Source organism: Nannospalax galili, unplaced genomic scaffold (genome assembly GCF_000622305.1).
Source record: "Nannospalax galili isolate Female #2095 unplaced genomic scaffold, S.galili_v1.0 scaffold6, whole genome shotgun sequence".
Taxonomy (NCBI): domain Eukaryota; kingdom Metazoa; phylum Chordata; class Mammalia; order Rodentia; family Spalacidae; genus Nannospalax; species Nannospalax galili.
In genome coordinates this window covers 732,363-745,252 of record NW_008355036.1, presented here as the reverse complement: position 1 = coordinate 745,252, position 12,890 = coordinate 732,363, and the positions used below count along the sequence as shown (strand labels likewise).

The following is a 12,890-nucleotide window of genomic DNA, read 5'->3' as shown; positions in this document are numbered from 1 at the left end:
CCTCTACCCTGCAGGCTGTGTGGCACCTACGCTCCCTCCTACAACCTGACCTTCCTCTCCTCCCAGAACGTCCTCCTTGTTACACTGATAACCAACACTGACCGGCGACACCCTGGCTTTGAAGCAACCTTCTTCCAGCTGCCCAAGATGAGCAGTAAGAATGGGAAGGGGGTGATATTAGACATGTTCCCAGGTTGCAGAGAGAGTGTAGGCCTTAGAGGGTTGCCTGAGCCCAGAAGGCTGGCAGACTGGCCCTTGTCAGCAATAGGCTTGAAGCTGGACCAAAGGGCATTTTGTGGACTACACAGATCAGGGACCATCCTTAAATCAGTTAGCCTCTGAGCACTCTGTAGAAGTGCAGTGTTCAATATGAAGACAGGTGGTTTGTGGCCTCAAGCTATTCTCAGGGTGTAGTGCTCTTTCCACACCCTCTGGCTGAGTGGTCCTTGATCTTCAAGCTTTCTCTTGTCTTTCCTCTCAGGCTGTGGAGGCTCCTTGAGTGAAGCCCAAGGGATGTTTAGCAGCCCCTTCTTCCCAGGCCACTACCCACCCAACATTAACTGCACGTGGAATATCAAGGTAGGAATTATGTGTGTGCATGTGTGTACACGTGCACTTGCGTGTGTGTGTGTGTGTGTGTGTGTGTGTGTGTGTGTGAGAGAGAGAGAGGGAGAGAGAGAGAGAGAGAGAGGTTTGTGCCCAGGACCACACCTGGGGAAGAGCAGGAGTGGAAAGATGACCCCTTTAGCAAACCAAAGAGTCATGTTTATGAGCCCCCCAAGCCCAGGGTCTTCTGCTGTAGGACCAGCCACCCCCAGATTCATGTCTTAGCTCCTTGATTGGTGACTGACTGAGAGAACTTGGGACACTTATTTGTCCTCTTTGCCTCAGCCTGCTCCTGAATAAAGTGAGGGTGAGTATCTGTGTCTAAGAGGTGTTGTCAGAATGGTTTTATAGAATGTGTGTGAAGTAGAGCAAGACCTTGAATAGCACTAGGTAAGAGCGTTCTGCCTGTAGGTGCCACTTGCCTCACCCCAATCAGAGATCCAGACTTTTCTTTCCTTAAAAATGTTGCGGGGGGAGGGCTGGAGAGATGGCTCAGTGGTTAAGAACACTGTTCTTGCAGAAGACGTGAATTCGAATCCCAGCACCCACATGGCAGCTAACAACCATCCGTAACTCCAGATCCAGGGGATATGACAGCCTCTTCTGTCCTCCTTGGGCATTGCACAACATGGGTGCATTTACCTACATGCAGGCATAACAACTCATACACATTAAAAAAAAAATGTTGGGACAGGGCTGGAGAGGCAGCTCAGTGGTTAAGAGCACTGGCTGCTCTTACAGAGGACTCAGATTCAGTTCCTAGCTCCCACATGGTGGGTCCATAACTGGGTCCATAACTCAGTTCCAGGGATTCTGATGCCCTCTTCTGCTTTCCATGGGTATTGCATAACATGGGTGCACTTACATATATGTAGACAATACACTCAATACATATTAAAAAAATAAATAAAAATAAAGATAATAATAACAGCAGTAACAACAACAAACCAAACAGCAACAAAAAGAAAACCTTTATCATAGATATGTAAATATATGAAAAAAATCATAGTGCAAATGAGATTAGGTACCCTACTCCATCCAGCATCCCCCCACCCCCCAAGAAGTCTTTGGGGTTAAGAAATAGAGAAAGAAGCTGGGTGTGGTGGTACATGCCTTTAATCCCAGCACTTTGGAGGCAGAGGCAAGCTGATCTCTGTTAGTTCGAGGCCAGCCTTGTCTACATAGTGAGTTTCAGGCCTGCTGGGGCTACAGGGAGACCCTGTTTCAAAAAGACCAAAAAAAAAAGAACTAGAGAAAGAAGCCAGAGTCCCCAGTGTATCTCTCTGTCCAGGTGCCCAACAACCGGAATGTGAAGGTGCGTTTCAACTTCTTCTACCTTGTGGATCCTAACCTACCACTAGGTGCCTGCCCTAAGGACTATGTAGAGATCAACGGGGAGAAGTGAGTCTCTGGGATGCAGCCATCAGCCTTAGCACTGGAGGTTGTTGGGCAGAGTACCCCCAGTGCCCTGCCAGTGGACTCGCCCTCAGCCTCACACCTCTCCTCTAGGTACTGTGGAGAAAAGCCCCAGTTTGTTGTCAGCAGTAATAGCAGCAAGATCACAGTCCGCTTCCATTCTGATCAGTCTTACACGGACACTGGGTTCCTAGCTGAGTACCTCTCCTACGACTCCAATGACCGTGAGTAAAGGCTGTCGGCTGATGGTGGGAGGGACTGGCACAGGGCACACTGTTCTGTGTCTTTGCAGTACTGTGCTTCCTGTGAAAGAATGGAGACTGTAAGGTGTATCTCACTATACGCATTAGAGGAAAGCACATTTATTTACAAAGGCTGGGGTGGGAATGTAGCTCTGTGGTAGAGTGCTTGCCTAGCATGTGTGAGCCTCTGCCTTCAACCCAGCACCACTACAACAAAAGAATGAAAGCAAATTCTTCATGCCCTGTCCTTCATGCCTGCTTCCCACAGGGAGGGACCTGGAGCCCAAGGACTTTCCTCCTTCACTCCCTAGGGCTACACCTTCTTGGTTCAGCATCACTGTGACTTTGAGAATTGTTTTTCTCTTTGGGAACTTATAGCACTTTTAGGAATAATTGTGTAATTTTGAAACACTAGAAAATACCGTCAACTGTGTGAACAGAAATCCATCAACATACTTACTACAGGTCGAATATCCCCTATCTGAAATGCTTGGGATCACAAGAGTGTCGGGTTTCAGATTGAACAAACTTTTAAGAGTATTTGCATATACACAGTGAGATATCTTGAGAATGGAACCCAAGTCTAAAGCATGAAATTCAGGGCTGGGGAGATGGCAAAGACAGTAAAGTGCTAGCTGTACAGCATGAGAACCTAAGGGTGGGTCCCCAACACCCACGTGAAAGCCCAGTGCACATGTATAGCCAGAGCTTGGGAGGTGGAGACAGGCCAGTGGGTCCCTGGAACTCATTGGTCAGCCAGTGTAGCTGAATTGATGAGCTCTACGTTCAATGAGAAAGCTTGTCTCAAAAGATGAGGTGGAGAGTGATTGGGGAAGACACTTGACTTCAGCTTGAACCATGAGGTCGGGTGCGTGACTCTACCTGTGGCATTCAGATTCTGGAGGATTCTGGACTTCAGTGTTTTGGATGAGGAATGTTCAAGCTATAGGTTTTGGGTTTTTTTTTTTTGTCTTTTTGAGACAGGGTCTCCCTGTAGTCCCAGCTGACCTGAACTATGTAGACCAGGCTGGCCTTGAACTCACGACGATCCACCTGCCTCTGCCTTCTGAGTGCTGGGGTTAAAGGCATATGCCACCACACCCGGCCAAGCTGTAGTTTTTAATTTCAATGTTACATCACAGAATAACCTTTTGAAGGCATTTTAACCCAACTTAGGATCCACTTTAATTTAAAATGCAACTGCATTGTTTCCTCAAGTCTAATTGGATAAACAGATAACTTTGATGTAAGAACACAGTTTCATGGGCAGTGACAGCATCCTTCCCACAATTTGTCCTCCACCCCAGGTGCAATTGCCAGGCACACTGTGTTTCAAGAACACTGAGATATAGATCATATCTTAGCATGAAGAAAATACTGATGTGGGCTTTACTTGGCTAGGACACACGCACTGTGGACCTGCAGGCAGTTTATCTTGTCACAGGTCTCTGTCTAGTAACATACAGGGCAGTGAGGGGACTGTGAATGCAGCCAGTCTTCCTCCCCCATACTGTACTCTGTGCAGTCAGTGGTCAGGGCCACCTGCCAACCCTACCTGCTCTGCTGGTGTAGGAGCCCCCTCTGTCAGGTTGAGCCTCAATGCCTGCCTCTGTGCTTGCGAGCTGAGGCTTCAGTGGGGTTGCAAGGTGGCTACTGGGGAGATGGGGGAACCATGGACTTCAGGCCTCTCTGTTCCTTGTAGCATGCCCAGGGATGTTCATGTGTAACACTGGACGGTGCATCCGCAAGGACCTGCGCTGTGATGGCTGGGCAGACTGCACGGACCACAGCGATGAGATCTATTGCCGTGAGTCCTGCTGCAGCCACCCCCAATGCCTTCTTCTCATGCCATACCTCGACCATTCCTGCCCACTCCTACCCTTTCATTGTCCCATGGCCCTACCTTCTCCAGCCCTGCTTCTGTTTTGCCAGTCTCATAGCCGTGTCTTTTGGTTCTTCCTGTCTTTGCCATTGGAATTCTTGGCAGGCAGATGAGTGTCTGTCAGCGTTGGTAGATAGTGGTGCAGGGCCACTTGATGCTCTCCAGATGGGACAGCTTCTGTGGTGACTGTGACCACCCAGGCAGCCCCTGAAAGCCTGGACCTGGCCTGGCCTCCAGCTGATGCCCACTCTCCTTACTACAGGATGCAATGCCACCAACCAGTTCATGTGCAAGAACAAGTTCTGCAAGCCCCTTTTCTGGGTCTGTGACACTGTGAATGACTGTGGAGACAACAGCGATGAGGAGGGGTGCAGTGAGTGCCCTGGGGCAGTGGTGCTGTGCTTTCCCAATGCCTGCTTGGCCCAAGCAGGCCAGGCATGCTGAGGGTTGCTAAGACCTGTGCTTCCTCAGGTTGTTTGGCTGGGAATTTCAAGTGTTCCAATGGGAAGTGCCTCCCTCAGAGCCAGCAGTGTGATGGGAAGGACAACTGTGGGGATGGTTCCGATGAGGCCTCCTGTGAGAGTGGTGAGACCCAGCCCCTCCTGCCTGTCTTTCTGAGGGGTTGGGGTGCTTTTTCCCACCAAAGCTGTACCCAAAGGCCAGCAGCAGGCTCACATAGAATGTACCTAGAGTTTATAAACCTAAACTTCCAAGTCTGGGGAGAATCTTCTAGAAGGTGGAGAACCTATAGCTGGATTGACAGGACAGTGGGCATGGAAGTGGTGGCTGGGGCCAGCAGGGGTACAAGGTGCAAGATAGATGGATGATGGTGTGCCATCCAGGATTTTCTGGTACTGATCTTAGTCTCTGGTTGCTGTCAGGAAATTGATTCTCTGCTCTGTGTCCTTGAACAGTGAATGTTGTTTCTTGTACCAAACATACCTATCGCTGCCACAACGGGCTCTGTTTGAGCAAGGGCAACCCTGAATGTGACGGGGAGAAGGACTGTAGTGACGGCTCAGATGAGAAGGACTGTGGTAAGAAGGCAGCCATGCATGGTGGGGCAGGTTGTTAATTGTGCAAGGTACTCAGCTGAGAGTGCACCCAGAGGTAGAAATCCCACCAGGACCTCAGTCACCCAGCTTTGCCCACTGACAGGGCACATCTGTCTGGAGTTAAAAATGACTTTGCAACATGGCATAAGGATGTTGCTCCATGGGTAGCCAGCATGTCAGCACCTCTGTGACACAGCTGCCACAATGGCTGCTCCATAGGTAGCCTTGGATGAGTGGCTTGGAGGAAAGGGGGCCCAGGTGCCCTGAGCACCAGTAGGGTTTTGCCCTCACCCATCCATCTTAACCTGTAGGCTATGTGTCCCAGAAGTGCTGGCTGGGTTGCCTTCACGTCTCTAAGGCACTCTTTCCTCTGAGCTATGTCCCTTAGCATTGGGCAAGAAAATCTCGGCAAATGGCACCCACAGAAAGCCTGACCAGACCCGCAGACTTGGAGCCTCATGCACTTGTGTAATATGGCAGGAGGAGGGCAAAAGGAGGGTGAGGGGAGGGTAGAGTCTGAAACTTGGGGCCTTCTTCCTTGGTACTGCTGTGCACATCCAGGGTGATTCCCGTGTTCTGACTCCTGTGTCTGGAGCGTGTCCTCTTGATGTTGAGTGGCCTCACTTTGATTCTCATCCTTTGGTTCTCTGTCCTCTCTCCAGACTGTGGGCTTCGGTCGTTTACCAGACAGGCTCGGGTGGTTGGTGGCACGAATGCAGATGAGGGCGAGTGGCCCTGGCAGGTGAGCCTCCATGCCCTGGGCCAGGGCCACTTGTGCGGTGCCTCCCTCATCTCTCCCAACTGGCTGGTCTCTGCAGCTCACTGCTTTATGGATGATGTAAATTTTAAGTAAGTATCTGGGTATACAGTGAGGTCCCCTGTATCCAAATCATGCCAGGGTGGGCTGGCACTAGAAATGGGTGATGGGGGGGTACTGGAGGGACTTAGTAACAGTCCCAATAAAAATTCACTTTTAGCAGGTGCTAGCTCTCAGTTGAGTCCTCTCTGTGCCACCCCTAGGCAGGTCTGTATATGCCCCAATTTACAGAAACTGGGACTTGGAGGAAAAAGGGTATTTGCTCGAGGTTGCATGGCTCAGTGGCAGAACCAGACTTAAGCCCTGGTGCAAATTCCAAAGCTTGTTTTGTTAATTTCTGTGTTGCATGCTCCTTGGGATTGGTTCATGATGAGCCTTGGATTCAGGCTCCAGGTCTGGTTTGCAGGTGGCCTTGGGCAGGTTATTCAAATTTCTAGATACTGGTGATGTGATACTGTGAGTTCTCATCTTTGAGTCAGGAGACTGAAAGATGATAATGTAGTTTTGACACAGCACTGTGCCTTTAACACTCTAGGTGTTACAAGTCTACAGGGAAGGGTCATATTGGTGACCCAGGACTAGGCTGGTAGGTACCAGAGTTTTGGAGGTTAGAAAATTAGGAGGAACAGGTGGTCAGGCATGGAGTTGGGCTATTAGCTGCTGGCTTTCTGGCCATTGGCCACAGGAGGAATCTAAGGGGACTACTTGCTCTCAGAAAGCAGGCGCAGGGCAGTTCCTATTGGAAGGAAGGTCTGATTTTCCTGCTGGCTGCATGCTTTTCTGCAGTAGGCAGTTCAAGGGCAGGTGACCCATGCTGCTGTGACCACCCTTTTGCGGAGAGGAGAGTTGGAGTGGGGTGTCCACCAGAAGGAAGCAGAAGGCATAGACGTTGGGAAGTCTGGCAGGTGTGGTGAAGACAGCAGTGTGGAGAGCACAGCCTACTTACTTGCCCTGGGCCTCTCTTGGCTGTTGACCTCAGCCTTGTCTGGTTTGACACACTTTTCACCCTGGTTTGATCACACAAAGCAGGAGGATCAGAAGTCAATGTTATTTATGACTACATAGTAAGTTCAAGGCTAGCTTGGGATACATGAAATTGTCTCAAAAAAAAAATTAATACGGTCAACATCTCTTGGTACCTGGGTGATATGTGTGAATAAGCTTTGGCCTCTCTATCTTATAGACTTGCCAGGATGGAGGAGGAAATATACATACATTTTCATGTACACACACATATACACAACATGTGCAGGCATACACACACAGTGAGGGCTCTGCCGATCAGTTATGGTCTACATTTGGCCCAGTGGATGTTTAGTGTTCACCCAAAAGGCCCAGGAGGGTGTCTGTTGGGGAATGACTTTAAGAGCAAGGCCTCTGAGCAGAGTGGTAAAAGATGTGTGTGTTGGTCAGCTGGGTCGGGTGGCTCAGACCTCCAGACAAAGGAAGTGGTGTGCACAGAGGTGTGATTGTGAAGTTCCTCTCAATGCTTTTCTGAGTCAGCAGGTGCTCAGAGGGTGTCAGTTGTGCTGCCAACGTGGTGTGGTTGAGTGTAGCCTGCCTGAGACTTAGCAACCCATTATTCAGCCTCTGGGTCCTATCCTTGCCTTAGTGCCCTTGTAGGGCACTTTGATGGCTAAACAATTACACAAGTCAGCCCTCAAAAGAGCACTGACTTCCTTGTAAGGTCCATCTGAGTGAGCAATGACTGGGCAGCAGCAGACTGACACCAGGTGGTCACCGGGGAAACTTCAGTGGGTACATGCTGCCAGTACATGTGATACTCTGCATGGAGGTCAGCTTTCCATCACTGGGATGAATGCCTGAGATCAGCCCATAAAGAGAAAGGGCTGGTATGGCTCATGGTTTTGGAGGTACCAGGCCATGGCTAGTAAATACATTACTTTTAGGTCTGGGGTGGGGAGAGTACCCCAGGGGGCAATGGTGGGAAGCTCGGGACAGAGCCAAACTGCTCACCTTGTGCCTGGAAATGAAAGAGGAAGGAGAGAGCAGTGTCCTGCCCTAGCCACCTGAAGACCTTCCACCAGGCCACATCTGAAGTTTCCACCACCTCCCCACAGGGCCACGTTGGAGATCCAACCTTCAGCATATAGGCTTTAAGGGAACGTTTCAGACCCAAACAGCACTGTGTTTGGTGGTATAATCAAATACTGTTCTAGCTGGATAGTGTTGGCTTTAGGGAAAAGATTTCAGTGTGAGGGTTAGAGAGAGAATGAGAGCAGCTGCCAGGGCTGCCAGGTGAGCAGGGCCTGGTTTCAGAGGGAAGAGGTGGAAGCCTCAAGATCAAGCAAAGAGTTTGTCTTTTTGAGACAGGGTCTCCCTATAGCCCCAGGTGGCCTGGAACTTGCTATGTAGACCAGGCTGGCCTCGAACTCACAGAGATCCGCTGGCCTCTGCCTCCCGAGTGCTAGGATCAAAGGTGTGCACCACTAAGCCCGGTTTATTTTTCATCTCTTCTTTTTTTGAGAGTCCCATGTAGCCCAGGCTGGCTTCTAACTCACTATGTAGCTGAGGCTGGCGTTGAATTCTTGATTGTCCTCCCTCCACCTTCTAAGCTTTACTTTTGTCTTTGCATGTGCACTTTGGTTTTGGAGGACTACTCCTGAGACACTGTGGTCAGTCTGTGCACAGCCTGTCCTTGTCTGTGCACATGCTGTCCTTGATCCACAATATGAAATCAACCATTCCTCCAAGGAGCCTTGCTTCCTTTTCATGGGGAAGGCCATTTGAAATGGAGTCCTGGGTGGCCCTGGGGGTGGAACTGCTTTTAGGCCGATGCAGTGACAGCTGGCCTCCCTCTTCATAGTCATATCTTTCCTACACTGGAGGTTGGCTCCCAGGCATCATTGTGTATTAGCTTCTCTACTGTCCTTGTATATGATACAGTCTTGCTACATCCATCCCCCGCTAACAACTAACCTTGCAAAGATAATAAAGCTCAATCAACTTTTCAATTCATTTGCCATGTTCAAAATTATTTGGGTTGATTTTTTTGTATGTGTTATTCCTTCTGAGTTGTCGGTTTCATAAGATTTTTTTTTTTTAATTCTCAGATTTAAAATTTATTGAAAGGGAAAAAAGAGGTATTGCTTAGCAAAGTATCTGGCTGAAGGTAAAGCCCAAGTAAGAACTATTTAGTTACCTGGTCCTTGCGGATTTGTTATGGTGAGCAGTCTTCTGAGTCCTTGTGTGAACTCAGAATGCTGCCTTGTATACACATACCCATCCACATGCATCCTTGCACAGAATTGTGACTGCCCTCCCTTCTCTGTCCCATCTTAGATACTCAGACCCCACGATGTGGACGGCCTTCCTGGGTCTGCTGGACCAGAGCAAGCGCAGTGCCTCTGGGGTGCAGGAACACAAGCTCAAACGAATCATCACCCACCCCTTCTTCAACGACTTTACCTTTGACTATGACATGGCACTGTTGGAGCTGAAGAAACCTGCCGAGTACAGTACCGTGGTGCGGCCCATCTGCCTGCCTGACACTTCCCATGTCTTCCCTGCTGGCAAGGCCATCTGGGTCACAGGCTGGGGCCACACCCAAGATGGAGGTGAGCTTCAGGCTGGGCCCAGGACCTACAGAGAGCCTCAGACCTCCTGAGAGGCCATAGGGCCTGTGCACCTGCAGCCTTTTGGTGTCAGGCCCTGTCTGCATGGAGTTCATTCTGGTTTAGGGCTGGTGGGTTACTTTAAGACTGTGCTTTTGACCGGGCATGGTGGCTCACACTTTTAGTCCCAGGACTCAGGAGGCAAAGGCAGGCAGATCTCTGTTGGTTCAAGGCCAGCGTAGTCTACATAGTGAATTCCAAGTCAGCTGGGGCTATAGGGAGACCCTGTCTCAAAAAGACCAAAAAAAAAAGACTGTGCTTTTGTTTTTGGGTTCTGCTATTTAACTACCTGAGTGACCTTGAGTGAATTGCTTAATATCTTAACTGTGGTTATTCATCTGTTAAATGAAGAAGCAAGCAAGTGTGTGAACTCCAGTGGGGATGCATTTTGTGACCAGAAGAAATTGAGCTGGGCAGGCATCTTAACCCATCAGGGGTCCCCTTATGCTCTATGGAGGGCAAGCAGTTCCTAAGCAAGCAGGTTGAAAAGCTCCATTACAAGATTAATGCAGTACATCAGTGAAAATGTGCAGCAGAGGAAACAGTAAAATCCTGCCTACCTCACTGACTGAATGCTGTGGCATTTGGTAGCACCTTTGATCTCCTGCGGCTCTCCTGCCACCTTTTACCTTGGTGTATATTTGCCAACCGATATGTTTCACCGGGCAGCCTGGTTTCTCTCCAAGCCAATATCCGACCCTTCTACGTGCCGTCAGCTACAGTACCCATTTATCTATCAGCTGCAGGCACTTGGGTTGTTTCCAAGTGTTGCTGGTAAACCTGACCGGTGGGGAGCATCTCCAATGAGCCTCCTCCCCTGTCCACGCCTCGCCTCTGTACACTTAGCCTGACTGCTGCCGTGGCCTGCTCTCTCCTCAGGCACCGCAGCAGTGATCCTGCAGAAGGGTGAGATTCGTATCATCAACCAGACCACCTGTGAGGGCCTGATGCCACAGCAGATCACCCCTCGGATGATGTGCGTGGGCTTCCTCAGCGGGGGTGTGGACTCCTGCCAGGTGAGTGGGCTGGCCAGGGAGAGGCAGGGCCGGGAGAGGTGGGGCCAAGAGAGGCTGTTACCTGTCTGGGAGAGGTGAGGGTTTGGGAGAGGAAGTGGGGAAGAGGTGGGGAAGAGGCAGGACTAGGGAGAGGCTGGGCCGGGGGAGGGGAAGGTGAGACTGGGAGAGGGAGAGGCGGAGCCTAGAAAGGAGGGAGCTACCGGGAGGCTGGGCTAGGGAGAATTGGAGCCGAGGAGAGGCGGAGCTGGGGAGGGGGGAAGCCAGCTGGGCTTGGGAGGGGGCCAGCCTAGGCGAGGGCTTTACCACAGTTTGTTTCTACCTAGGGTGACTCTGGGGGCCCCTTGTCCAGCGTGGAGGCAGATGGGCGAATCTTTCAGGCTGGTGTGGTGAGCTGGGGTGAAGGCTGCGCCCAGAGGAACAAGCCAGGCGTGTATACGAGGCTCACTGTACTTCGGGACTGGATCAAAGAGCAGACTGGGGTCTAGAGGCAGGGACTGCCCACCATGAACACCGCGCGCTGCCCCAACACGCACATCTGGAGACTGAGGACCGGACCACTAAGTACATTTCTGCCTTGGCCTTCTCTCCCAGAGCCCAGACTGTGAACTGCATACCCAGGACTCAGAATCCTTCCCTCAGCTTTTAAAGTGGGGCCAGGAGGTGGGGGAGAGAACTGTGGTGCCATTGCCTAGCTGGGGACAATGATTTGATGGCAGCCTCCCTCTCCAGCCCCAAGCTGGGCGAAGATTCTTTCCTTTGATTGCAAGGACCTGTAGCTGTCATAGAGCCCCTGGGACTCTGGTGGGTGGATGTGGTGATGCTGCAGGCTCTTAGGGTCACCTCCAGGAAACTCCATCCCCTGGGACCCTGGAAAACAGGAATCGAAGACTCTAATTGTTTTTGCTAGTACCCAGGGTGGGTATTTGTGTAAAAGTAAAACATTTTGTTTCTTTTTAGGTAATTTGTTTTTCTTGCTGGCTTGACTCCTTTCCTCCCTTCAGTTAATAGTTACCTTGTAGGAAACTGGTACTAAATTTATCTGAGGACAGATCCTGGTGTAGGATTGAGTGGGGCCCACAGTGCCCTGTCTTCCTCAGGCCAAAGGTTGTTTTCAGAACTAGGATCTGGTGCCTCAACTGGCCCTGCATGTGAGTCAGGAGGTAGCATCAGGGAGTGGCATCAGGTAGAGAGAGGGCACTGCAGCTGTCCAGGCCTCGTTCAAGGGTGTGATTTTGCATTTGGTGGGGAAGTGGCTGCACAAGCTATGTGTCCACAGGGTGTCATCCACACAGGGTGTGTGTATGTGTGTGAATTGGCTTTCCAGCATGGCCTGTGGGATGGGTCTCAAGGCTGTAGAGGAACGATGCTGCAATGCTGAAGGGTGCCCATACCTCCTGTGGTGTCCCTTTTTAAAGTTTTAAATATTCTCTCCCTGCTTGGGTTGGCCCAGGGAGGCAGTTCCACAGATCTTTTGAAAGGCCATTAGAGGTTTCCTGGGGTCCTACATGAGCTGAGGCTGGAGAAGAGGAGTGGCCCTGGGCAGACTTGGCTTTGCCTGTCAGTTATTACCAGCTGAGGTCTCCTGAGCTCCTAGATACTGCTGAACTTTGCCCCCAGTGATTTTTGAAAATGAAAGGGAAGACAGTTATAACCTGATCGGAACACCAGGCAAGACTCTCAGAAGAGGCGGTGCTCGTACTGTCTTTGATTTTAACCCCAGTGTTTACCATCTTGAGGGAGAGCGTTATTTGTGCAGGAAGTCACATCAGGAGACTTGAGTGCAGTCTGAGCCATAGAAATGTCATTCCTTTTCTCTTGATATGGTTGCTCCCTACTGCTGGTGTGGGACAGAAGGGTCAAATGTGGCTATTGAGCTAGGATTGTGAAGGGAGGACAAGCCATATGGCACCTATGTGGGTGTACATGAACCTGAACAGATAGGGCATAGCCTGCTTGTACATGTGCTTGCCCACACAGTGAGTTCTGGGAGATAGGCCCAGCATGGGCTACACACATAGCACCTCCCTGTCTACCAGAGCTGCAATCCATAGTGAGAATTCCCTGCCTGAGGTGAGGTTCATAGGAAGGGCTGACAGAAGACTACAGGAAAGTGCCTTGTTCTGACCTTGCCAGCTCTAGCTATGCTGTTCCAGGTGAACCTTCATCACTCGCTATTTTCCACATAGGAGCTAGTTATCCTTCAGGGCTACCCTATACTCAC

The 12,890-nt window shown here is 50.5% G+C and overlaps 1 protein-coding gene across 2 annotated transcripts in view; it reads left to right on the top strand.

Moving 5' to 3' along the window:
- St14 (suppression of tumorigenicity 14) overlaps positions 1-11,625 on the top strand; it is a 41,729-nt gene extending 30,104 nt beyond the window's left edge. For both annotated transcript variants that reach the window (XM_008852106.3, XM_029555544.1), the window contains exons 8-19: positions 15-154; positions 482-579; positions 1,898-2,007; positions 2,116-2,246; positions 3,967-4,071; positions 4,409-4,519; positions 4,618-4,731; positions 5,061-5,183; positions 5,864-6,050; positions 9,322-9,596; positions 10,533-10,669; positions 10,993-11,625. In XM_008852106.3, the coding sequence (XP_008850328.1) occupies positions 15-154; positions 482-579; positions 1,898-2,007; positions 2,116-2,246; positions 3,967-4,071; positions 4,409-4,519; positions 4,618-4,731; positions 5,061-5,183; positions 5,864-6,050; positions 9,322-9,596; positions 10,533-10,669; positions 10,993-11,154 (1,693 nt within the window). In that variant the 3' untranslated portion in view covers positions 11,155-11,625. The remainder of the gene's footprint in view (positions 1-14; positions 155-481; positions 580-1,897; positions 2,008-2,115; positions 2,247-3,966; positions 4,072-4,408; positions 4,520-4,617; positions 4,732-5,060; positions 5,184-5,863; positions 6,051-9,321; positions 9,597-10,532; positions 10,670-10,992) is intronic.
- The last annotated feature ends 1,265 nt before the right edge of the window (positions 11,626-12,890 follow it).